At 34.5% G+C, this 26,109-nt stretch overlaps 6 protein-coding genes across 8 annotated transcripts; 2 read left to right on the plus strand and 4 right to left on the minus strand.

Annotated features, from left to right (window-relative positions):
* Positions 1-1,119: 1,119 nt before the first annotated feature.
* LOAG_02140 (hypothetical protein) lies at positions 1,120-3,466 on the plus strand. The gene is made up of 4 exons (XM_003137678.2): positions 1,120-1,326; positions 1,799-2,071; positions 2,414-2,492; positions 2,578-3,466. Exons 1-4 carry the CDS (start codon positions 1,228-1,230, stop codon positions 2,886-2,888), a joined length of 762 nt encoding a protein of 253 aa, XP_003137726.1. The 5' UTR covers positions 1,120-1,227; the 3' UTR covers positions 2,889-3,466.
* Positions 2,894-6,572, minus strand: LOAG_02141 (hypothetical protein). The gene is made up of 10 exons (XM_003137679.2): positions 6,433-6,572; positions 6,206-6,295; positions 5,845-5,908; positions 5,609-5,711; positions 5,445-5,535; positions 5,080-5,178; positions 4,859-4,932; positions 4,688-4,799; positions 3,720-3,785; positions 2,894-3,651 (listed from the first exon to the last, which is right to left on the minus strand). The coding sequence occupies exons 1-10, from the start codon at positions 6,532-6,534 to the stop codon at positions 3,571-3,573; spliced, it is 882 nt and encodes a 293-aa protein (XP_003137727.1). The 5' UTR covers positions 6,535-6,572; the 3' UTR covers positions 2,894-3,570.
* Positions 6,573-6,807: 235 nt separating this feature from the next.
* On the minus strand, positions 6,808-7,194 carry LOAG_02142 (hypothetical protein; the record flags this gene model as incomplete). Its single annotated transcript, XM_003137680.1, has 1 exon — positions 6,808-7,194. A coding segment is annotated over one exon (323 nt), but the record flags the coding sequence as incomplete, so codon positions are not given.
* A 1,739-nt stretch (positions 7,195-8,933) lies between these two features.
* Positions 8,934-14,615, plus strand: LOAG_16969 (the record flags this gene model as incomplete). Of its 2 annotated transcripts, none has more annotated exons than XM_020449622.1 (8): positions 8,934-9,058; positions 9,528-9,664; positions 11,125-11,317; positions 12,408-12,489; positions 13,049-13,178; positions 13,545-13,616; positions 13,994-14,217; positions 14,378-14,615. In XM_020449622.1, exons 1-8 carry the CDS (start codon positions 9,004-9,006, stop codon positions 14,613-14,615), a joined length of 1,131 nt encoding a protein of 376 aa, XP_020306836.1. In that variant the 5' UTR covers positions 8,934-9,003. The 2 variants fall into 2 exon arrangements, with proteins under 2 accessions (XP_020306836.1, XP_020306837.1); XM_020449623.1 differs by lacking the exon at positions 8,934-9,058 and adding an exon at positions 9,290-9,319.
* A 1,653-nt stretch (positions 14,616-16,268) lies between these two features.
* Positions 16,269-17,035, minus strand: LOAG_02145 (RNA recognition domain-containing protein; the record flags this gene model as incomplete). Its single annotated transcript, XM_003137683.1, is given in 4 exon segments — positions 16,269-16,411; positions 16,740-16,842; positions 16,873-16,950; positions 16,961-17,035. The coding sequence occupies 4 exon segments, from the start codon at positions 17,033-17,035 to the stop codon at positions 16,269-16,271; spliced, it is 399 nt and encodes a 132-aa protein (XP_003137731.1).
* A 1,314-nt stretch (positions 17,036-18,349) lies between these two features.
* On the minus strand, positions 18,350-24,914 carry LOAG_02146. Of its 2 annotated transcripts, XM_020445939.1 has the most exons (16): positions 24,438-24,914; positions 24,182-24,284; positions 23,596-23,833; positions 22,687-22,863; positions 22,480-22,602; positions 22,214-22,368; positions 21,927-22,064; positions 21,649-21,752; positions 21,356-21,502; positions 21,114-21,292; positions 20,616-20,774; positions 20,448-20,537; positions 20,262-20,333; positions 20,012-20,152; positions 19,350-19,457; positions 18,350-18,917 (listed from the first exon to the last, which is right to left on the minus strand). In XM_020445939.1, the coding sequence occupies exons 1-16, from the start codon at positions 24,850-24,852 to the stop codon at positions 18,660-18,662; spliced, it is 2,607 nt and encodes an 868-aa protein (XP_020303659.1). In that variant the 5' UTR covers positions 24,853-24,914; the 3' UTR covers positions 18,350-18,659. The 2 variants fall into 2 exon arrangements, with proteins under 2 accessions (XP_020303659.1, XP_003137732.2); XM_003137684.2 differs by lacking the exon at positions 24,438-24,914 and having other exon boundaries at positions 24,182-24,407.
* Between the last annotated feature and the right edge of the window lie 1,195 nt (positions 24,915-26,109).

The raw sequence follows: 26,109 nt of genomic DNA on the forward strand, positions 1-26,109 counted from the left end.
ATGTTTCAATGACTTGGATCGTATGAATTGGGATCATATTTGTTGGGCTGAGTAACTAGTTAATTGCTTATTAAATCACTGAATCATTTGCTCTATTGAGTGACAAAATCTTTAAACGATCCAATCATGTTCGCTCTTTTTTATTTCTAAAATGGTCTACGTTCTTGTTTTACAAGATGTTTTTTACTAATGTTTTTTTAATAGTGGGTTTTAGCCAATATATAATATCTTTCATACTGGTTCCTTACATTTCATGTTTTATGGTGCAGTGTAAATGTTATCATTGATCATTAACAGCTCTGAAGATATCTAGAAGATTCTTGTTTACGATGGAATATGTAACTTCCTCTTAGCCTCAGTTATAAAGCCAATTAAACTTCTTTCCTTGACTAGATTTAGTTTTAATAGTGTTATATTGAAGAAGAGAAAAGCGAAGTGTTGTCATAATGTATCATTTTGGTAATAATCTCGAGACACAAGAAATATCTGTAATTGTATTCGTCTTACGTGCTAGTTCTTCCGCATATTTTTTTGCAATGGTGGGTGGGTTAATATTTGAAAGGTTAATTTTTTGAAATTTGAGAGGTTAATATTACACGTGGCTTTCAACCTGTTTTTCTCGCAGCGACAAATCCAGTGTTATATAAATGTGATTATCAAAACTGACTTCTTGATTTGATTTTTCGATTTGATTATCAAAACAATTTACTTGTGTGTATTTGGCCAAAGGCGAATAGAATGTAGCAAATTTGCATGTTGAAAAATTTAACCGAATCCAACCTGAAACTTGTGATGTTCTCATCTTGTTGATGTTCTTTTCTGTTATACTGAATGAACACTTCTAATAAAGCGGCAGTGGAAAACATTTGCTGTTTGTTATACAGCGCTTGTCGTTGTTTTTCTGAGAATTTTGACAGTTTAAAAATTTTCAAAAACTCAACGTTGTAAATCTACTATGAATTGTTGTGGAGTAGTCTTGTCGTTGGATTTGTATAAGCTGTTTTGTATTCGAGAAATAGATGAGGCTAGTAAGGCTGATTATCATTTTTTTTTTTGTTTGAAAAAAAGGGTGAGGTTAATCGTCTTTTCTTCATTGTGAAATCTAGGAACTGTGCGGAATGGCAACAGGATGACTTCGGATTCGCGAGATCAACATTTTCGAGACTCATTCTTATGGCAAATTGTGAGGAGTAATATGTTTCGCATTTAAAAATCAACAAAATTCTGATGGAAGCAGATGTGGATGCTGAATTGCTTAAAACTTGCTGGGCACCTCTAGGCTTTAGATTGGCTGGTCAACATTGTGCCGCCAAATTCCATGTCAAGGTATTTTTCAATTTTCATCTTATCACTGCATTCATTCATTCATGACAAGGGATTCGTATCATGTATTCATTTCTATTTTGTTCTCAGTAGTTCCGAAGATGCGGATGCCCCTTTACCTATTAGATTTTTAAATATAAAGGAATATGTGGGTTGTTTAATGAAGCCACTTGCTGCGTTTAATTACCTGCTTAGTAAGTCCAACACCATGAAATTACTGGTTAACAGATGTAAAGGTAACATTTCACAGACCAACGATATAGGTTACTGTTTGTTGGACTTATTTCAAGAAGAGTTTGATGCAGTCATAAGCGAACCTAGTTGTAACTTGCGCAGCAAGTTTTTGTAGTTTTTAGCTAGTTTCTCGGGACAAAAATCTAGTTTCAAGTGATTAATGTTTTTTCCATTGCTTGTTTCGTTTCAGGAAAGCAATCTTAAGACGAAGTAACTGCCTTACTTTAATTTACCATTTTAGGCTGGGCACTTGCACACAATGCTGACTGATTACGAGAACATATACTATGAAATTGCTGATTTCACGAAAAAATTTTCGTCGCTGAATGCCAAATTAGGTGGCCCAGAAAAGATATTGTTAGAAAAAGTTCGCAATATGTTCATGTCGTCGACAGCGAAAGTGTCGAATGAAAATAAGAATGATACTACGCTGGAATTTGATCTTGAAATTGTTGCTGGGAAACGAGCTCTGAAATGGCATTTTTTCGGACAGCATTTGGGTTCTATGACTTATGTAAGTTTTCCTGCTTTATGAGACATATATCATACCTCCCAATGCTATTTCATGGTTTCAACACCGTACTACTCTCAGGTTTATGAAGAGATGAGAAATCTTTTTTAATTAAACATATTTCTTTATAAAGCCGGACTATAAGGTTTTCACCGAATCGAATATCTTTGTGATAGCTCTGAGGCTGATTACCTCTGAGTAACCGCTTGTCTCCTAAAGGTTCTTACCATCTAAGTAGTGGGAAAAATTCTTTTGATTTCCAATCTATTTTCAAATTTATTTTTTTCAAAACTATTTTATTTTCAAATCAAAATTCGCTTTTCTTGATTACGCACTGAATTTTAGATCTTTTCGCACATAACCCGGCCGCTGTTAAATATTCTATCAGTTGTTGTTGGTGAATGTGACTTGAGTTCAGTTAAGGGTTAGTTCTAATTTATTCCCATTAATATTTCTCTCGACTTCACTTTCAAAGGTAAGTTTTATGGGAGTAAAAGAGATTTCTTTAGTTCCTGTATCCGGCAGCAGCTTTAGTGGTCTCTTTGGGAAACCTTCTGTGCAGAAACTCTATGAAATTGTGGCTACAGAAGCTATGGTAGTGAAAAGCATTGGCAGTACTTGTCGTGATGATGAAAATCACGAAGATATAAACACAGGCATTGATGGCAGTAACCATGTTGGCAAAAATGGTGATTCCCTTTCCGCAACACCACCTTCCACTTCGATTTATGAGGTAGTGAGTGATATAGACCAGGACAAGTTTAGGGAAATTCGACTAATGCATACATCGCCTCAAAAAAAGCCAAAATTGAGATTTTGAACTCAAAACCTGCTAATCAAATGTAAGTAGGATATTTTGCCATCTTCATATCGTTATATCATTTTATTACTAACCGTACTTGCAATACAAAGATTGATATAAAAATCTTTTAGAATAAGTTTGTGCAAGATTTACAATTGTATTTCATTATTTTATTTGTTTGTCGTTGTTTATATAGCAAATTTCCAAAATTATGACTTTCAACTGCATTTGTAAACAGTACTGTTGCACCTCTATCTTTTTATATACTTTTGCATTGTATCTAATACTTGATACTTTGCTTCCTGGGGCAGTTATCGGAAAATAGAAAGTTATACTCAGATCTGGTCGGTATTTGCGGTATTTCAAGAGCTAATAACAGTTTTATAAACGCTTATATAATTTAAGCTATTTTATGTGTTGAAGTCTATCCATTGTGTGAAGTCCTGTAATCAGTTTGTGCAAATCTTCATAATTGTGTATGCTCTTAACTGTTTATATTAACACTTCTGCTTTATTCTGGGCATCTTTTCCTTTTCCTTTCCAAACAGAATGAGGCTCTAACTGATTCAAATTTCGAGGAACTTTTGAACAGTTCATAAAAATGCACACAAAATAAGCGATACGTAAAAAGAGCCGGTGAAGTCGGAGAATTCCTTCGGTACGGAAATAAATGGATAAAAAATCTGATGGACTGCCGTCGTCATATGATCATTTCGAGTTGCTTCGAGTAAAAAATGGCTTGTTTAGCAATCCTTTTAGTATCTACCCGTAGCTCGACGGGCTGAAATCACGCGCGTTATAAGGCTGGGTCAAGCTTTGCAAAGTATACGAAAATTAAATATAACTTACGGCTTGCTGTACGTGATCAAATACATACGTGACATTGAGATCACACGTACTGGTTTCCCAACCACGCTATAATGGAAGGATGATAACTACTCCAGGAATTACAACAAGCAAAAAAAGAAGCAAAATATGCTAGGAAAAAGTAATCGAACATATTTCTTTAATGAATAATAATTAGGATTTGCGCAATGCTCGGGTACATTCTCATAAACATAAAGGTTTTTCCTTTTTCCTTTGTGTCCTATGAACTTTTTTAACGATTGTAATAAGCTTGAAAATCTGATTCGTAATGGTATGTGACAACACAACAAGCGTTGACTAATATGGATTATTAAGTGACGACGAGTCGTTAGTGTCTGATCATCAAATGAGCCTCACGATTAAGGTCATAACTTTTTCAACAGAATGGGAAATTCCATTTTTTTTTCAACGGAATTGCTATGTGTGAGCTGATTCTGCGCTATAATGATATTTAAAAAATCGTAGAATGTAAAACCAATAACAAAAGAGGGTCCAAGCTTCGTAAAAGATTTATGATTGTAAGGAAAACGTGTCGTACTTATCGAGGGATATGAGAATCTCCACAGTCAATGGAAGACAGCTTTGCAATTCAGATTTCTAATTTAACTCAAAAACTGTTCTGCCCGCTTTGTAGACTTACTAAGGCGTATTCCCAGTTTTTGATATAGACCTTAATGTAATGAAGATGGCTGACTTCTAATTTGAACCAGTTTAGATCATGAGATTCTCTATCTCTGTATGTTATTGGCCCTTGCCCGATTGCTGATGGGTCATCAGTCTTTTACATTCTTGAAAAATTACTTCAAATTAGTACCATAAAAATAAATTACCGATGATTTTCAAATCTGTAAACATAAATTACCGACGATTATTAACGATCTACATATATTTTAGAATTCCAATTCTTTTCAGATAATGAAATTCGAGTACCGCTGTCGGGAAAAAGTAACCTTTTCCGCGAAAGATACCATTTCGTTGACATCACTAAACAGAAGTAGTCGTGCGGCATCTCGTTGCGATATTTTTATAAATGCACGCTCCATACATAAAGCTATTTCATCCCTATAACTGGTTCTATCTGGTCATGCTTCCGGATCCTTCTGGATAAGAGGAAAACTCACCGTACTGTACCCATTGATATACGTATGAATAATGCGTAGTAAGGGCTGGGAATATCCTTTTCCGTTAGCATTATCTGTAATGATTTAGAGCCAAGCTTTAGATACAGTTGCGACAATTGAAATAAAAGGTCAAACTTACTTAATGAGCCCATAAAAACCCTGTGTTAATCTCTTTACTTTGGACTACTCAAAACGTTTGGTTCATTTAAGAAAACGTATACCTTATGATAAGCACCTTCAATAAGCGATTGTTCCAGTTTTATGGGTATCTTAATATACGGATTCTTCTGCTGGATATCTCGATCGACCTGTTCCAGTAACTACAACATTCCACTTGAAGTTTACGATTTGCAATAAAAACTGTTTTGCTTCAAGCTCTACAGATAGTTTCGATGAAACTTTTGTAATTCTCGAAGCAATCATTCATATCGGGTTAAAAAAATTACGACAATTAAATGCCAGGACTTAATTAGATTTCTATTAATATATGATATTGGGAGGCAATCTTATTGATCGACTTTAAAGGCATTTCTCGTCTTCCTGAAGAGTTAGTACAATCAGGTTTCAGCTACTAATATCAAGATACCATGTGGAATTGAGCGTGTTGATTGGTAGCCAAAAGGAACATAAGATCTAAGCCGATCATTAACCATTTATTTGGCCATTCTTCGCTCGAGCTGAAGTTTAAATATTAAATCGGCATTAAAATAATAAAGCAATAATTTATTTTTAACAGATCTTCATGTTTACCCATATGAATTGTAGAAATTGACGAGAACAGCTATAGCTTCACGGAATGAGTTCAGATCAGACCGGAGGATCGCACACAAAGCATCTATCTCGAAAACATCTCCTGTAATCTAATTTAGGAGAAAATGAAAGACTGAATTGAAAGGCTGTAAAATAAATTCAGGACCAAACTTGTGAGATAAAGCATCAACAAATTTGCACTTCATTACTTTTAAGGACACTAAAGTAAGACTTACGATGAATCATAAGTAACGCTTGATGGCTGAGACCACGCAAAGCGTTTCTATTATTCATCAATCCCTGAAAAACAGTTAACGACATCTCAGGAACATCTCAACCTTTCAATGGAACCTTTGAATAGAATCAGCCTAGTCTAATTATCGTTGCAGACAGGGTGTCCGACGCTTTCAATAAACAACTTTCGACAATTGTCACAGAGCTAAGTGTACATGTGTTGGTTTGTCCCACGTTTTCGAACACCACACATTAACGCATGATTGCAGGACAAGCCATAATACCTCACGTGGTCGTACCACGGATCGTTGATGTTAGCTTCTGGACAAATATTTATGGAACGTAGATAATGTAAGAACACACCTTGATCCGTTTCAGTTTGACTCCAACTGCTTCAAGATTTCTCGGTTTCTTATTCCACTCTATCACGAGCTTCCTGCATTCAACTTCCATCTGTATTCAAATTATCATTTATTATTTGTGATAACTTGTTATTTGTAATACTCGATGGAATTTCTCTCGCTTCAAGTACCACTTCTTTTCACTATCACACTTATTTAGTGCCGACAGAGATGTGCAAAACATCATACTTTGGCACTCTTCAGCACTATTTCCAGTTGCGAAAGATCTCGTTTCGATTCTTTTCTCCATTCGTCCAACAGTCGCTGATGTACAGTATCCAATCCTGCCATTCAATATTCGATAACGAAAATTCGTTCTTGATCTAAGAACAAAACTGAATGATACATGCAAGAACACAGTCGCATTTCTTATTTTCGATCTTTGATGCTATATTTCCCATCGTCCAATTTTTCAACTGATAATTTAAGACCAAATTAAAAAAAAAAAGTGGAAAATTGGAAAATCCTGTGAACGACCACCATATGTGACACTCAATGACAATGACTGGTGAATTGTTGTGGAAGTAAATAAACATCGATTGGTGACAAATAAACATTGTTCAGAATGTGCCACACCATGTCCTTATACTCATCCCCTTTTCCATTTATGTCTACGTTAATACATCTGTTAATATGTCTGCACATTGACATTGATACTCCTAATTAGTGCGTATCTGTGTGTGTGTGTCTGTGTGTTTATGTGTGCACGTATGCCTGTATCTGTGTTCGTGTCTGTGCGTGTCTGCGTGTGCACGTATACCTGTGTCTGTGTGTGTGTATGTATGTATGTATGTATGTGTATGTGTATGAGACATTTGCCTCTGTTAATATGTTCTGCAAAAGGAAAGAGTGTGGAAATAAATAAAAAACAACTGATAAGGAGAGAAGCACACTGGAGTAGATTAAGACTGCTGTTTATGTTCCATTGGACTGGGTCTGATTCCACTTGGAAGTGGACCATCAGTCGGCCCTAGCAGCCGACATTCCCTCTTGGCCATAGTTTTATTGCATCATTTTGCTTACCAGTGAAAGTAAAGTAAAATTAGTACAGAAATAAGCTTTGTTATCCAAAATTGCTTAACGTGGTATATGATAGAAGAGTACCGAGAGGAAGAGGCGTAAAATTAACCGATTTTAACCTTTACCTCGGTTTCATACTTCGAGGAATGACTTTACTTAAATTACTTTAGGAATGACTTAAAAGCAGTGTGTTAATCTTGCTCAGCCTTTTCTTTCTAGTCTTAACTACTTTCAAGAGCCTATAAGCATCAATCATCTTGTACTAAGTGTCCAAATAGTCATTCATTCTTTGGCACAAACAACAGCTACGAGCTAATTATTTTGTGGCTTAGCCAAAATTTGACAAGTTTATTAGAGAGCAAGACTGGCTGTTTTGTACGTTTCCTTTCTTCAGTGAATAACTGATGCTGAAAGAATCACTTCAAAAAAGAATTAGTGTTGTGAATTGTGCTTTGCATCTGATATGCAAAGCACAATTCACTCACCACGTGAAACCACTGATATGGTTTCATCCCTCCAACCTATCAGATTTTCGGTCGTGCGCTATTCCCTCTTGAAAATCACATCAAACTCAGAGTTGGATTTTGAGCAATTTCTGCTTCACCCATCCTTACTGCTGCTCTTCATTGCTAATAATGTGAGGCGGAAGAAGTAAAGGAGCTGTTAATTACGAATGTAAGGATGGAATTTCTTGCTTGGTGTCGAGGAACATTACTCATTAATCATGGACGATAAATTGCTGAGTACCTTTCTTCAAGTACCTCTCAAACGAGTATTTCTTAACTTTCACCGACCTGTTTCATCTCTTTCTACTGTTAGGTCTCTAGCAGCCATGCCTACAGGCATTCGATCTTCAAAAGTTACGCAATCCCACTGGAGATTTTTGAGATTTCAGATGCTTCTAAAAAGAATAAATCGATAATCGTTGGCGAGTTGACAATCTGTATCGGTAACAGTTCACTCCATTCTTCTACTTTATCTATTGTCTTGTCAAGTTTGTGTTAACAGGCCAGTTTGGCACCGTATTTCATTCCAGCTTTCTTGTTATGAATATTTCATGGAGAAGGAAATGAATGTTTTTTTTTTCAGTTTAATCCTTTCTGCATATTACTCCTCACTCATTTGCATCAGTGATATTGTCTGAAATGCTTCATTTAATTATTTCAGATTTTGTTTGGGGTATAGTCAATAGACAGTGCTTTGAAATTATAAATTATTGGCTTAACTGAATGTTTTGCTTTCACTTACCATTAATTATTGCTAGCCCTTCTTCCTCTAGCAATAGTAATAGAATGGGAGAAATGGTTGACAATCAACGAGTGAGCAACTGTTTTGTGAAACATATGACGGGATCACCTACAGAAGTTACACATGCCTTTCCTCATAGCTTCATTCCCTCTGTCCACTCATGCAATATCATCAGTTAATTCCGCAATGTTCCATCTCATATCATCCATCGGTTCTTTTCCTGATTTTAATATTACGTCAACATGCTGTAACCTCCGTGCATCTCACGTGGCTTTACAAGCGGAATTACGAAATACTAAAATTTGGACATTTCCTATTTAACTTCGAAAATCTTTGCTAATATTTGGATCTTGCTTTTGTTATCAAATTGCTCACACTATGATAACATGGATGTACTGATATACTTTTTTAAGATTTGAATATTTCAGATGGCATTACGACTCCTTTAAGAATTCTTGAGCAACTTATCAACGATTTGTGGTATAAAATTGGATGAACTTGTCTGCAACAAATATGCCATCTACACTTTGTGCACAACCGCAAAAAGGTTTCGTTTTAACTAAAATGTCCCTTTTTTTGATTAGTTCGTTAAGCTTTTTACTCATTTTATAAGGAATGTGAAATCGATTGAATTGTCATTAACGGCAAATGTAATATGATGGTATGCATCGTCCTTTTTAGGTAGATGTACTTGGAACATTTTAAGTAGATGTACTTGGAAGTTAGATCAACTTCGGCTTCTTAGCGATCCTCGACCAATCTTTTTTAACTACTTTTTGGGTTCAATCTTTGGAATTTTTGAATGAAGGTAATTGCTGATCTGATCGATCTGAGTCAGTAATGATACTCTCTTTGTAAATATATAACCTGAAATTTTCATACACATGTTATTAAGCAGAAAGGAATGATTTTATTGTATTATTATTTTATTTGAATTAAATGATTTGTTCATATCAATTAATCTGTTAGTGATCCAGTCTTAAATACTAAGAATTTGATAATTGCAAAGTTTGCAGTATCGAAACTAGAATTGTTGCCCGAAGAAAGAACAACTAATATAGCCATTGATATCTCGAAATGTGTCACAGAAATGCAGTGTTTCGATCAAGATGCCGAAGAAACAACTGCGCAAGTATTGACAAAATTTATTTCGGTGAGTAGTTTATTTTTTACTATAAAATTTATTCCGGTAACCACTTGGATTAAGAGTGTTTCAAAATGTTGCACATACTGAGATATTTAAGTGAACTTGATCATCTAAAAACCGGAGATATGCTGCAGGCGGGTAGATCAATTCCCACAAATGTGTGCTAACTTTCTGACTGAAATTGATATATAATTACTTGCGAAGTTTCAGAATCCATCCATTTCTTTACGTATAGATCATATTGCTACCTAAGTACCAATTCGAAAGATACTTTACCGGCTGAAGTATCAAAGATCACTTGTGGATCAGTTTTCCCGTAGATAGCAAAGTGAAGTTGAATACTCTTTTATTTTTATGTGCAGTCGTTTCATCAATAATTGTACAATGAAATATCAATAATTGTACAATGTAATTATAATACATACCGAATTGCCTTCCGTCAGAATTTGAGTAATTTACAATATGACAAATCAAAGCAATGCTTATTTGCGGTTACGCATGAAATGCCTTAGAATTCCTACAATTCGCAAAAAATAGTGAAAATCAAATTCATGACTCGCAAACATAACTGTGCATTCGTCCATTTAAATGTCCATCAGTGAAATCTAAGACACTTTTTAGAATTCGTCGGGGACTAAATTAAAAAGAAATTAGGTGTTTGTTGCTTGTATTGTTTTGAAGACTACTTCGAAGTTTTCTACCATTAATTGCAAATATCCAGAATGTTTGGGAAAAAGTTAATTGAAGGTATTTCAACAGTTCGAAATTACTGTGCAAAAAAGATATTCTAAACATTAACTAGTGTTTTTCCTGACCTTACGTTATTATCCATCCATATGAGCTTATTGTAGCAAATAGTGATAGCTGCTGCTTGCGTCTTGATTTTCGAAAGCTCGGAAACAATTGAAATATCTTTTTAAAAGTGATATATGGTTAATTTGTGGCTCCATTTTTCCATGTGAAAATCAAAAAGTGTAGCTAAAGTAAAACAAGCCTTCCAACGAGTAATTAACGAAAAGAGATTGGAATCAGCAATTAATAAGCATATGAGTTTAAGGCATGCAAGTATATGATTAAGCATATGTATGGCTTCTTAATTGATATATTTAAAATCTTATATCACTTCGATTTCCGTTTGCTTGTCCGTCGATTCTTGTGGTCATGCCGTTATTTTTGTAAAATTTTAGTGTAAACTCGACTTGAAAACTTTATGACGTTTAAGGTAACAACGACGGATGTCAAAACATATCATATTCATGGTGTTCAAATAAAGTGAAAAAATACCACATCTAGTGGTCTCTAGAACAGGTTGTAGAACATCTAAGCCGTGTGTAATATCAGAGTATATGAAATGAACTGAAAAAGAAAAAGTACAAAAAGTACATGAAAAAGTACAGCGATGTTAACGGTGTAGCCTTTTACGATTACCGCAGTGGTAATTTCTGGTCAGATTTCATTAATTTTAGAAAGACGAACTCGGTGAAATTGGAATTTTGATTAATGAAATCTGTGCGCATCGTATAACCGCAGCGATTCAGGAACGAGATGATATGTGGCGTCAGCATGAATCTGCTCAAATCTCTTTTTTGCAAAACGAGAACTCCCAAATGTTGACTGGATTACACGCTGAAATTGAAAGACTTCATCACCATTTGAGAGGTAATGACAACTGAAATTCTAAACGCGAAATATTAAAAAATCAATTTGACCATTAAGTTCATGAAGATTTTTCTGGAGATTTGTAATTCGGTTCGTTCTCTTTCTTCAGTATAAAACTTTAACTACTTCATAATTTTCTCTGTTTAATTGTTGACCTCATTACAAAGCTATGTAAACCAGCTTGATGGGGAATGAAACGTCCGGTGTTTTTTTAGTACTGAAGCTTGTCTGGGAAATATCGTGGTTTTCTTATTTTATCACAGCGGTATGTGTCACCACTTCTCAATAAAGAATGCCCATTCAGTATTGAATTTTATCCAACATCTCTGTACTCTGTAGAGCATCCAATAAAGTTTTCACTACTCAAAAAACAAATTAAACGCCTTTTGTCTCTTCTGCGACATGAGATCCATATTCCACACTCTTTGGCTAAGAGTGTGACAGTGATATTTTTTTCTGATTTAACCCAGAGTGATTTGCTTTTTAGCCGTTATTTTTAATCTTGCTATTTCATGTGCGCAAGATAGTGGTATTGTACTTTGCCTAAACCAATATTTATTATTTCTTGTCAGAGAGCGCCACGTTCACGTATTGATACCTCATCCTTCTGATTGTTCCTAGCGTTCTATAAATTGTTGGATGTTCTCCATGGACCATGTCACTTGAAAAATTACTTGGATAAGAGATCATAGTTTATGAATCTTCAAATTTCGAAATTAGTCTTTCTTTCAATTGTTTGAACATAGATAAGTTTTTACACTCAGATTGCATGGTGATTAATTCCCGATTTTTCGGCTTTTCGATTCAAGACTTGGAATTGTGAAATATTCAAAATAATAGCTTTTGAAAACTGAAATGGATGCCTATTCTGCTTTAAAGATCGGGAATAAGTTTGCAGAAAGTTCCTAGATGAAGCAGGACAATACGTTTAATTTAAAGGTGACATGGCATTATAGCAAAAGTATCCATGAGACCGAACCCATTGTCTATTGTTAATACTACTGTTGAACAAATTTACCTAATCTTTAGTTTTAATCCTGACATTTCAGTATTCAGTTAATGATTTTGCTCTGCTTTATATTCATTATAGATCTTTATCGTAGACTTTATGTGAAAAATTCATTCGACAGCAACACGACGCTCGAAAATGAAAATGAGCAACTCCGAAAAAGGCAGTTTTTTCTCCTTACATACTAAAAACCAAACTATCTGGAAAGTGTTGTTAAAATTTCAAATTATTAGCTTATGAAGATGTCGCGGGAATGATTCTCTCACTCATTCGCTGACAAAAAATTCTTAACCGTATTTAGGAGAATTAAATGCTTAGGATTTAGAAAAAAGGAAATATTCCCTAATTAAACTTAAGAAACGCAAGCACTGCTCGATTTTTTAATATCTAAGTATCTTCTCAATTGGCTGTTTATAAATTATGTTCATTTGACTTCCTCTTTTCCGCTCTTCGTTGGTCAGCGATTGAAAGAGGACAGTAAAAAGGGTAGTTCGCAAATATCCTTACAGTATTTTATTTGTTGAGCTGACCGAACTATTGTTATGTTTGAATAATTTAGTTTGTTATTATCCTTTTCCTTTCCTTTAAATTATAAGTTTGAACATTATAATCACTCTGCTTAAACATTTAAATCATCCGTTTTTTATTTACCTGTAATTAATGCTACGTGCAGTCTTGAATACAGTTGTTCATTTGGCACTTACATTAGATAAAGACTACAGGCTAGAGAAAGCAGAACAGAATACGGATAAGCTGAATCAGGAATTGGAGAAATGCGAGAAAAAATTTAGAGATTTGGAGCAACAAACTAATGAAACCATTAAAACACTAAGAAATCAACTCACTTATCAGGTAAAGTATTAATTTCATCGTTTAACTGTCCATCCTAATTGCTATCAACACTTCAGTATTCTTCAGTATTAGTATTAACGTAATAAGGTCGCTATTATGGAAAATAGCATCTTCTCGTGTTGTATCGGATTATCTTATGGATACCATGATATCTTATGGATCCATGGGAAATGTTTCTCTCATTTTTCTCATCTTCAGTTTGGAAAAGTATGGAAATTTGATCTTGATGCTGAATTTCTAGTTAAAATATAACTTTGCGTTTCAAACAATTTAAAAAAAAAATGAAATCTGTTTAACATTTGCATGCGTTTTGGTTGTTAATTTGCAAAAAAATATGCTGAAGAAAGATATAAATGAAATGTGCAGGGTAACAGAATTCATCAGCTGACTAACGAACTCCGTGAAAAGACAACACAAATAACTAAATTAATGACTCAGGTAATGATGCTTCATTTCTCGCCTATTCGTTAAAAATAGTTGATGCAGGGGTCTGTGCAAAGTGAAATCCATCATAACTGATAGAAATTAGAAATTTCTGAATTAGAAATGGTTGATAGAAATAGAAATTGATCTTTGAGTTTTCAAAATTTATTCTTAAACCTTTACCATAGAATCAAAGCCTAAACAGGACTTCCATAGTTCAGAAAAGTTGACTTTAACTTTAACTCCATGTAATATTTTTTTGAGTGCCTGTAATTATGACCCTTAACGCTGGCCGACCTGTAACTCTGTTCCTGATATTTTATAACTGTACTCTTACTTTTTAATATTTTAAAAGCTGATTTTTAAGAGTTACACAAATTGATGCCTTTAAGCTCCCATTTGGAACGGTGGTTGAGGCAACTGAAAAGGAGGCTCTTCCTGGTCGAAATCATTTGCGTTCACAGCCAACTGTTCGTTGGAATCCTGCTCCAGCATCATTTTTTGGTAAAAAAGACAATAATTTGCCACATACGGGTTTAATCCGTAATGCTTCGATAATTTATCCAAGCGGACGACCAAACGTTGTCGCACAAAAACACAGCTGTACATCTTCAACGTAAGTCTATCCTCTTTTCAGTTTTGCAAAATGACTTTCAGAGCAATGACTTTTTGCAGACTCCAAATTTTTAGTACTTCCGCGGTGTTAATCTACCGCGAAACGAGAGGCTCACTTGGTTTATTGCTTTGCATATTTCAAAACTAAATCTTGTTTGCAGGTCACGTTCACATCATCTACCATCGTTATACTTGAAACCACGCAGCGTGTCATCGTCGGGACATAGTATCGAGAAGCCAACACGGTTACAGATGCTAGGATTACATGATCGGATGTCGCTTACCCGTTCATTATATGAAATTCGAAATTCTTGTATTGCGAATAACACCACATCGTTAAATTTCACGAATTCTAAAGTTTTGACTTCGATGGATGAATTGATGCAAAATACGGTATAGTGAACGTCGACTGAGGATAAATATACAAGTTAAATATACAAATATATAGTGTTATCCGTTATTTTATGCGTATTCTATTATTCAAAATATGTCGCGAAATCTTATATATAAACCCGTAAATTGCTACAGTTCCATTTGTTTTATACACCCGCATTTGTACGTCAAAACATACTCGTGAAGTGCAAGCATATTGCATTAAAACGAGTAGTGAGATTCAACATCTCAAGTTGTTACTTGTGTCAAATACAATGCTGAAAACTGCTTCAGTCGTTCATTGTGTCAGTCGATTTATTCACTAAAAATGAAGTGGAAATCGCTTTACTCGGAATCTGCTTTGGAGGTCGACAACAATAAGGATTTTATCAGTGTTGTAGAATAGGTGAAAACCGGAAAATAACATGGGAACAGTCTACTACTAAATCCTTCCAAGATTTAAAAAAAATATCCGCAAAAAAACAAAAAAAACACAGAAATATCCACATAAATCTTGAGAGGAACAAATTAAAGAAGTCGATATCAAAGTATTCAAAAAAAAAAGGACAGTTTGAGTGATATAAAAGCAGAGTGAGTGATAAACGCTTCATTTTTGGAGTAGTGCTTTCTGTCTGATGGAAGCTTAAAAGCAATTATTTAGTAAACAGCAATTATTTGACTGGAAAGTGGCAAATATTATTCTGCAGACATCGAGTTTGTTAACCGTAACAATATTTTATACTACTGTCATCTTTTTCCTTCTAACGTCAACTAATTCGGAATGGAGGCATGTACACTTGTCAAAATAGAATACATTCTCCGTTTGTTTTTTTTAGTGGAAATAAAGGGTACTGCTTTCTTAAGTAAAGCACTGACTGATATCTACCCCTTACTCAAACTACATGTAAGTATTAGCGAATTAGAAATATCTGGCAAAGTCCAATATTTCCTTATCTGAAGTTTTACTTATTCTGAAATTTCAAATAATAATGTTATTTTGAAATCACACCAAACAATTGCTTTGAGTACTTCTCAAGTTTGAACCACAACTTAGTGTGACAAATTGCCGTTGCCATTCGTTGTTGGAGAAAACACGAAGTTTTTGCTCTGAGAAGTTTATTGTTTCGAAGCACAAATTTTTTGCAAATAATGTCGTTCCTGCCAACAATCGGTCATCTTTCCTCATCGTTTATTGCTATTTTCATTTCTAATTTCAGCCATATGCTTTTCTACTTCAGCTCATTGCTACATGTCTCCATCTTCCGCTATTGTTTCATTCTTGATTGTTTTAACCGATTCACCTTTCGTTTGTGCTCCTCCAACTACCATATGTCCTTCAAACAATCAGTGCTTCTTGCTTCGTCTCAGCTTTTTATCTTCTGAGAATTCAGTTGAGGGCCAAATCAAGTGTATGCAAGCTCCTAAACACTTTTTGAGCATCAGTAGAATTTTCTATCTCAAGACAGCAGTAACATCCCCCACAGGCTTCAGTAATTGCTTTACGGGACCGTGTTTCACGAACATTCGTTTTAATTCGTCAGTATTAACTTGTTATTAAATTTCTGACGATAATCACATTATTACTTTGTTTTGCTGCAGGCCTTGAAAAATATCCAGACATACACCATTAGCCAGTAGATACTCCCGAGTTTCATTGACTAGACGTGTTTCTGCCAAGTGCTAGACGTGCACCAAGACTCTATGTCCAAGTAACAAATCCAATTTTTCAGCCAACCTTTCAGCAACTGCATTAGCTCCAAGGAACAATGTGTTCCACGAATGAGACTTTCCAGCATCCCTCTTGAATTTTGCAATTCCACTTTCTGAAACACTGATTTATAAGTAAAGCCAAGCCATTCTTTCCCATTTCACGCTTCTCTTCCCCAGGCAACATGTGAAGCATCCTCACCTTTCAAATGGAACTAATGCTGAGAAAGCTGCAAGCAGCAGATTCTGGAAAAACATATCACAATAGCGAATCCCTTAAATTGGCCCGTTTTATTGTTAACAATCACTTGTGTGGTCTAAACCGGTATCGCAGGTCTTCATTACTGCAGACATATGGTAGAATTCAGACGAAGAGTCTCCCAGTTCCAAGGATCTTTGCTATGGATGTTTCAACCTCTGCTTCTCTTGTTTTGTGAATATAACCTTCCACATCTCCATCAGAAACTCGATTACTCGACACTGTTGTTACTTCCAGCATGGAACCACCAAAAAATTCGTTCCGCCGTAGTGCCTCTCTAATACCAAACTATTGAAAAAGTGTTGTAAAAGTAATAACTTCAGTTAAGCCACGTACAATTTTTATCCCTTTCAACTTGATAGGACTGAACCAACCTTTGATCCTTTCCGCTTTATTCTAAGTTTACAAGAATTAGTATCTTTATGGAGCGCACATTGGTATAGCGCTCTTTGTTAGCGCAAATGTAAGACGATGTAAGCATTTAACACAAAGATGTTTGGCTTTCAACAAAAGGGATTATTGTTCCTTTGTGTTCCACTCACGATATCAGCGACAACCATAGGCTGAACAACTTCGGGAGAACAGCGATATTAATTACGAAGAGCAAACCAATTCAAAATCAAGTATATAAATCCTTAAGCACAATAAGCTCTAAATTGTTATGCTTAACAAGCAGTTTTTTAGATATACGCAGCAGATATTATTTTAATTCAGTAGTGCCAATTTATCATGCCTGATAACAGTCTTAAATTTGTTCAGTGTCTTGCTTTATCCTGTTATCATCACCATAAATTAATAAAATGGGATAACCAATGACCGATATGCAGAATACGGTCCAACATTCACATCTAACGCTGCCGATGTGCGAAATCCCCTTCTCTCTATTCAGCCTGTAAAGTTTTTAAAGTCCAGTACATAACATACTCTGTTTTACTAATTTCGTTTTCAAATGTCGGTCCTGTCAGTTTTACAATCTAATATAAAAAAGGTATCATACACTTGGCTTTCCTGATATCGCGCTACCTTTTTAGGATTCCTTTTAAGTTACATGAAATTGATCGTATAGAAATGTTCAACTGGTAATATAAATAATGTATCTGCACAGTTTAAACACAAATAACGGTAATCATACTGCAGCAAACCTTGTATTAATTATTGCATACATTCAGTGACAAAATATACAGAAAAACATACGATATCCACCAAAAACTTTATCTTATTTGGCGATATATTTCATTAAACCGAAGAATTGGGCGTATCAGAAAAGTTGCGAATGTAGTGACTCAAAACTTCCTTGGCATGCTTAATTCTTCGGCTTAATTGAATATAAATTAACTTGTAAAACTATCTTAAAATACCTCTATTTGAAATTCGTTATCCTACAAAAACAGAAGGAAGAAGATATTAGTCCTGATTTGCGTGTCAAACTCCTGTCACATTTGGATGTTAACCACAATGCAATATCCACTTGCAGAACCATTCTTTTATTCACAATGAGATTTGCAATTATCATATGTATCAATAAACCCCACTTGTTATCGGGAAAAGAGAACGCCCGAGCAATGGATTTAAAACTGCGAAACCAAAAATCAAAATTTTGTAGGTTCTACAGTTAATTCAACTTTATCCCAGCTAAGAATTGCAATTATGAATTTAATCCAGCAATAAAGATGCGGTCCAGCTCATAATACTTCTATAATAATAACTCAGACATATGAAACTTCTGGTAAAAGAAATAGTTTTACTAGTAGGAACTAGTAAAACTGCCATTTACTGACCAATTTTGTATTCATGGCAAAAACGACAAAATGAATCTTCAATTTTCTATCTACAGGTGAGTTCTGGGCCTTAGAACTTTTCATCGCATCATTTTTTGGCATACAGCATACCTTTTCTCGCAGAAACTGGGATATAGATATAGGTTTGAATTTCTAATTTAAACAAGAAACCGAGATGTTCTGCAAAATGAAACAATTTACATTACATATAGACTAAGTTAAGCACACAGTATTACAGAAATGAGAATAAAATTATCGACTCAGAAGAATACACACTGTAGAAAGTGATATATTTCCCCATTCTAAAGTTTTAAAAACTAGAAAAATTCAAATTTGCACCAAAGGCATAGAAGAATTTTCATGAAAATCTTGCTGTGAACTGATTACGGCGTTGAGCCATTGTGTCCTCAAAGTAGCCGCGCGAAATGCAACACAATAACCCATGTTTTTCGATTTGTACTTGAAATTATCATCTTTCGGTAATATAAATGTGAGAGTGTGCGGATAAGGTGGCTTACGACTACTCTCATGTCCGGCGTACCATAGTATATCGTCCGTATGCCACTCATTCACTTTTTTCAAACCCTGCAAAAATTGAAGCTATACATAATCTGTTACATTTTGAGTTTACAACGCCTATCACAATAAATCAGGGCAGGAGGTTTGAAACTTTACTGTTCAGCTCCTGGCTATGAACTGGATCAGTTAGTAAAGTATTTCTCAACCAGACAGGAGCAAAGTAATCAAGGGGTAGAAATGAGATTATATTAATGTTATGGTGAGTTGTTTAAATGGTTCAAATAGCGAAGTATCATAAGTCGGATTTCAGATGGAAATTATCACTTAAGAAACAGTGAAGTAATTTCCACCACTGTCAAAATTACCATTATCACGTAAAAAATTGAAGATTGCAATAATTTCAAAGGATTTAGGCTAGCTAAAAAAGTGATATTCTCTCTCCAGATTTACTACATCAATGTAATTCAACATGATTTCACAATGATATATTTACCGCACCTTATTATAGTAAGCAACTAATCCACCCTCTAATTTCAGATGACCAACACTGAACGATTTTGCTCCTTGCTCCGCAATTCTCACATCATCGGCAAATGGATATGAAAGCTGGAGAGAAAAGATTATTGTTTAATTAGATACTATAAAGTGTAGTAGATGTTACCAAATTAAAAGAAGTAAAAAAGATGAAATGATTATATGACTTTTTGTTTTCCTGGATCACCAGACGTAAATCTATCACTTTTTTACAACCTTAATTATCTCCTGAGTAGCAGGCACCTCCTACATCCAATCATAATTTATTTCCTTCAACTTTTCAAAACAAAGCAGTTCATCTATAGAAGCCTAAATGCATCTTATTAATTCCGACTCACTCTTAGTACACGAGCCAATTACAATATACTTATGTAGACTCGTCTTTTAACAAATAAATCATGCCAATGAACTGAATCCACTTATACAAACTTGCCATAGTTTCCAATACAATTCGGGACTTTAAGTACCACTTCAAGACATTCTTTTGAAACCCAAGCTACATGTGCAAGAAAGCCCATGCATTCTAAACTTTTCTTGTAAATTTTATAGGAATATATCTATGTAATTATTTAAATGGCAGATATATTCTATAAGAGGAGCTTAACTCGGCCGTTACAAAAATTAACCCGAAATGAATAAGGAATAGGATCTCTCTTAAATAGAAGAAAGCATTCAGCAGGTTCCCAGTCAAGCCATCTGCCAGTAATCATTGAGCTCATTTTCTCAGGCGGATTCACGCGCCTTTCCAGTTGACCACATTTTATTTCCTAAAAAAATATTTTAATACCAATCAATGTTATTTGAAGCCTTCTAAACGATTAATCGGTTAAAACGAGTAGTTTTCTTTCAATGATTAATAATAAGTGGCTGCCATACCTCAAACAGTGCAAAATGATTTACATCAACCTCATTACGAACAGCTGGTCTGTTTCGAGCTGCATCACAGACCTGCAATCATAATCGACATAAAAACTTCAATTACAGTAAAAATATTAAAACCGCGATTTGAAAAGTTTCAACTGCATGGCCAGTACTTTAAATAATAATGCTCAAAATGCTCACTTGTTCCGCATTCGAAGATGATTGCACATTGAATGTATGATTATCTTTCTCAAGAATATGTACAGGAACAAGAAAACCATCTGCACGGGCCTGAAATCCAGTGCACAAACTTTGGCTTTGTTAAAATTGAAATTTAAAGAAATGAAACTGAAAAAGTGATTTCAAAACCTTCGTTTGATTTGACTTTTCCTGCAACATATTTATTTTCGATTTTATAATCATTTCACGTGCTGAAATACGGAATATAGAAGCATAATAAGTGAGAAGATCCTTGACAAGATTCACTTGCTGTATTGTGGTAGTAAAGCTGTTATCTACTCCATTACCCTGAAATTTAAAGTTCATTTATGGGAAATCACGAGAAATCTAGTTTAAACATATCACAGAATGAAATGGCAAGGATTGTATAGTAGAGAAGAAAGGGGGAACATATTGCTATAACTCATTAAGCAGTCAGAATTATCCTAGGATGTAGTGGATTAAACAAAATAATATGCAAACAAAATTTAACAAAATAAGTTACTGAACAAATTAGTTTATGTTTTCAGAATACTTAATACCGCTAGACGCACAGAAGGGCAACAATCATAAGATAGACTGAACTAAAAACCGAATAATCTGTAAATATGAAAGAAAAGAGATAAAATTAAAAATAAGACAAAAAACCTGCTCAACCGAAAATAGTGTTGGTCCAAAAATTTTCGCAACATTTTCGATGGTTGCTAAATTTGCATATGCCAGTTCAGTAACATCTTTTAAATGGTCAAGGATACGTCTCAATGTTTGAATGCGTATTCGTGGCAAACCCATCAAAATTTCATGATATTCATCTAACCTAGCTGGATCTGAAAATGATTCTCAATTCGTCAAAATTCTGATTCAAATGAAAAACATTATGAACCTGATACCTTTCAAGCTGGCAACAGCGAAAAGTCGATCTTGAATATGATACGGAACAAGTGGAGAATCAAGTTGTCTGAAAAACGATCGGAGTACATCAGCTACTACATTGATCATATCACCCGATCCAGGCAACAAATGCATATTTACAGGGTCTGAAATTGTAACGCATGTTAACCGAAATTATATTATTTCTAGAATAGGCAAGAAAAAAGATATGAAAAAACATCGAAAGTAATGGAACAAATATTGAAAATTCATATATTTATAGATTTTTTTAAGGCACAAAATTTAAGAAAACCTTTTCTGAATTCAGCTAGGAGTGAACGAACTTCAAAATTTGGACCGTTTCGACGATACAAACCTGGCTGAAGAAGACCATAAGTGGAAATGAACTTTATACACCTGCAAAATAAAATATGATTTCTTATCATGAAAATGTCATAAACATCAATAATAAACAACCAATTTTGACAAGATTTTAACTGTCTGATGAAAACAAGAAAGCTTATCCACCTATTTTTCTTCTGAAACTAACGATTTATCCCTTGTCAAATCCAAAAATGTTGACAAGCTTACTTATCAACAATAACAGGAACATCATCTGATGTTAGCTTTGAGTCCTCCAACCGATAACCACTACATTCCATCTGATGATTCAATAAATCAATCCATGTTAAAGTAGCTGAATCATACTCCGCTTGCACGAATAAAGAACTATAAACAAGAACGGAAACTGCAAACTCCGATTTTTTATTTCTGTTCTTTAATTTCTCTCACATTTAAAAAATATATTCCGAATTAAATAATCTACAGATTGAAAATGAAGATTTCAAAATTTCTCTTACTTCGAAAAAAAAACAAACCCGCCCTCCTGTAACAAAAGGAATGGTCCTTTCATCGAACCAACAACCGATGCACACCAATCAATTTTGCTAAGTGTACTTTTCATTCCAATAAATTTACGTACATCAAGTTCAAACAATATGGCACAACCATCCAACGCGTAATATAATTTATGCTACAAGTTTCTTCAATTAAGACAAAAAATCTGAAAATTAATGGGTATCTAAAGTCTTTATAAATGCTAATGCAACTACATTTCCTGGGACTGAAACAAGAGTTCACTAACTTCATCGAGAAACATCCAACCGCTTGACCAGGCGCACGCTGTTCCTTGACGTATCCATACGCTACCTCCGGCACACAGATTTCTTACACTGTACAGCAACAATTCATTCTTCGGCATGATACACTACAAATTTCCATGAATGCTCTCATTATAAGGAGCTGAACTAAATGATTTCTTTTGCTGAATTGAAGATCAAAAACCACCTACTTTTACAATATCCAAAATCCATTTTCTCACTTCAGCAACCATTTTGAGCTTAAGATTTGTCCAGTGACTGCATAAAAAATTTTCCCGAACATGTAAGTCAATAGCACCGTTTACTGGATTTTTTCCAACGTACAAAATGTTTTTCAGATAGTAGGGACCCACTGCAGGATTGCCATCCTAAAGCTTTATTGTATACGATTATTGCATGCAAGGATGGTTTTTCTCGAATGAGATTAAGACTAAAATTCCAACAAATTTGCAACGATTATAAAAACATGAGAAAAAAATGAACTTTTCATTTGATACTTTGCAAGGTAAAGTAAATCAACTTTACCGATTATTTGATTATTTTTATTTTATAAAGATTGAAATTTATCATCGTTGAATTTGTTTAGGTCGAACTCAGATGAATCTGGATCGTGCAATTAAAACTATTAAATAAATTTTATCATATCTGATTTTAGTGGTCAGTTAGAAACTTTTGGGTAACGGATAATTTTTAGCAACTAAAATTCGTTGCTACTGTTCTTAAATCAGCGATTTTTTCTTGCCAATTTTTTTAAATGTTATATATAGAACTTTAGAAGCCTATTAATATTATTGATAATTACAGATTTCAACCATCCTTTTCAAATATCTGATATATAATTCAACTTTTCTGCAGGTTTCGATTGGAGAACCTAAATATTTCTCTTCACTTCACGTTAGTTTTGTTTGTTCTATTTTTCTCCATTTTTCTGGACAGTATTCTATATTTCTTGTGTACACATGTTTCTCCGAATAACGCAGACCGAGTTTACCCTGATCAACCTTTCAATGATTTTAATTTATTGGCTAATATTATAGCTTTGGTGTACTCTGATCATGTCACTTTCAGAACTATAACGAAAAAATGACTTAAATTTATACTTTATCATTAGAAGCCCAGCCAGCCAAAGCGCCTTGTTCGACAACAATCCACAGTTTACCATAATCTTTCTTGCAGACGATGACTTCAGCCCATGCCGACAAAAACAAGTTATGTCCTAAAATGTCTTGGCCATTCGTCTTCTTGCTCCTTTTCCAAGAATGTGTAATCATGGTTGCTGAGTTTTGAAGACTGCCAACATCAGAACATTTGTCGGAAGAATCGAAACTTCTTTCACACCTGAAACAAACTAGAAAACTTAAGTGAAGACAATACTATGATATGCCACGAAAATAACAACCCGGAAAACCTCTCAGTAATTACAACCATTAAAATATGACACCAGCCACTAACTCTACTGATATCTTATAAGCTATTAAAACTTGGATTAGTGCATAAATACACTTGCGAGTTTATTAACTACATTATAGTAATTATAAACATACACAAATAAGAATTACTATAAATATGAACTTGACCAAAATTTCAACAACTGATTTTATAGAGGGATACTTCCGAACCTCCAGAATACTTAAGATGTGCGCATAATATATATGTAACTATGAACAAAGCCATTTAAGAAATTACCCATTATTTGACGAGATACCATCATGGAACAAATCCACCATTCTCGAATATGCTTCAAGACCAATATACCCTGAGTTCCATAAGCCGTTCCGTGGAACATTCTCTGAATCGGAGATTACCGAAATATTACCGTGACCTTTCTTCACAGCATCCGAAATAGTGCTATCTTCCGGCAAATATTTTGATCTTTTAGTTACAGAGGAAAAATTACGCTTTGCTAATAAAGTGATATTTACTAAGGAACCTTTCTACTCACCTACTGATCTTATTGTGCAAGTTGTATTTCCAGAAATTGTTGAATCCAGCATTTTTGCAATCCTTGCAACGCGACCTCGTTCCACAGCTTCTGAATTCAATACTTCATTTGATGTATTTCTAGAATAGTCAGTGTTCTGAATGCTTGATGAAGCAGATCTTTTAATATTTGTTGTAACCGCCTTTCGGATAGCAGATAAAGATTTGACACGACGAAGATTATAAATTGATAAATTTTGAATCGGTAAAACAGTCTGGTGCAACCAAGAATTTGGTATCCGTTTTGTTGAATCAGGTAAATTGACAAGAGGATTCGAAGTAACTGCCGGTTTTAGTGTACGATTTGGTACCGGTGGTTTCTGGTCGATTAAACTAGTCCGTGGTGCAGGAGTTGGACGATCCTGAGTCGACACCATATTTTTGTCATATCAGAAACATAATCAAAGGAAAAATATTCGCCAAATAATCAATTCCTGAAGTGACGATATAATTCTATTTTTAGCAAGAAAAATAACATTACTGTGAACGAAAACCGTTACCAAATTTCACAACGGTGACAAATGGATATCAGCGCTCGAGGACTACGATTTGTTTTCGAGAGGGGAGAGATGTTACATGACATTCTAATAAGTATATCTGTTTTGCTCAGTTGCTCACAGCTCTTCCGGTTACCACCTCAATGAGAACTGCAGACCGAATGAATGTACCACAAGGTTCATCGCTTTTGCATTTGTAATTTTGAAAAGACAGACCGATAATCGATACCTAAGTGTACCTGATAACCATTAAGTACACTCAAAGAATGGCTTATGGCCTAAGTACGAAAAACTGGAAAGACTGAAACATGGAAAGTGAAATATTTAGAAAAATATTTACAAATGCCAAGAGTCATCTCTTATGAATGTAACCTAAAGTTGTCATGCATACTTATATAAATCTTTCGAGATGAAAAATCATGAATGATCAATGTCATCGCTGTTTATTTAGTATCTTGAATCACTGAAAATTTTGGTACGACTAAAAAAGGCTAGTGACGTCTGAATATATATACAGTAGGAACCGAACTTTTGGATTTAAAATCAAGGAATTGAAATGGAAGGAACTGGAAAGTAAGAATCAATCAGTGCTTTGCATATTCATCCCGAAATGAACGAGAAAAATTTGAAAAAAAATCAATCAAATGGCTGCTAGCCACAATAAACAAGACCCTTTATACAAACATATTTACTTTTCATTTGCCATTAGAACCAACAAGGAATTTTACGAAGCGAAAATAAGTAGGAGCTGACAGGAAACCGATGAAGCTGAATTTTATAAATAAACAATGAATAATGGGAATAAGCCATAGATATTCAAAATATGAGAACTGATTGTAACACAGTATTAGAGAGAAGAGAAAAAAATTTCACTCAGATAAACGGGTTTAATCAAGCCTGTTTTATTTGGAAAAGGTAAACAGTAAAAAGGATCCCTTTCTCACTGCACGAAATCAATAAATGGGACCCATTTAACCTTGTGTAAAGGACAATAAAGTTACGGTACTCACCATGTGCTTGCTGCTAAATGGACGAGATGAAGCAGACGAAACTCTTTATATATATGTATATATATATATATATATATATATATATATATATATATATATATATATATATATATATATATATATATAT

This window comes from Loa loa (assembly GCF_000183805.2).
Source record: "Loa loa unplaced genomic scaffold supercont3.31, whole genome shotgun sequence".
NCBI lineage: Eukaryota > Metazoa > Nematoda > Chromadorea > Rhabditida > Onchocercidae > Loa > Loa loa.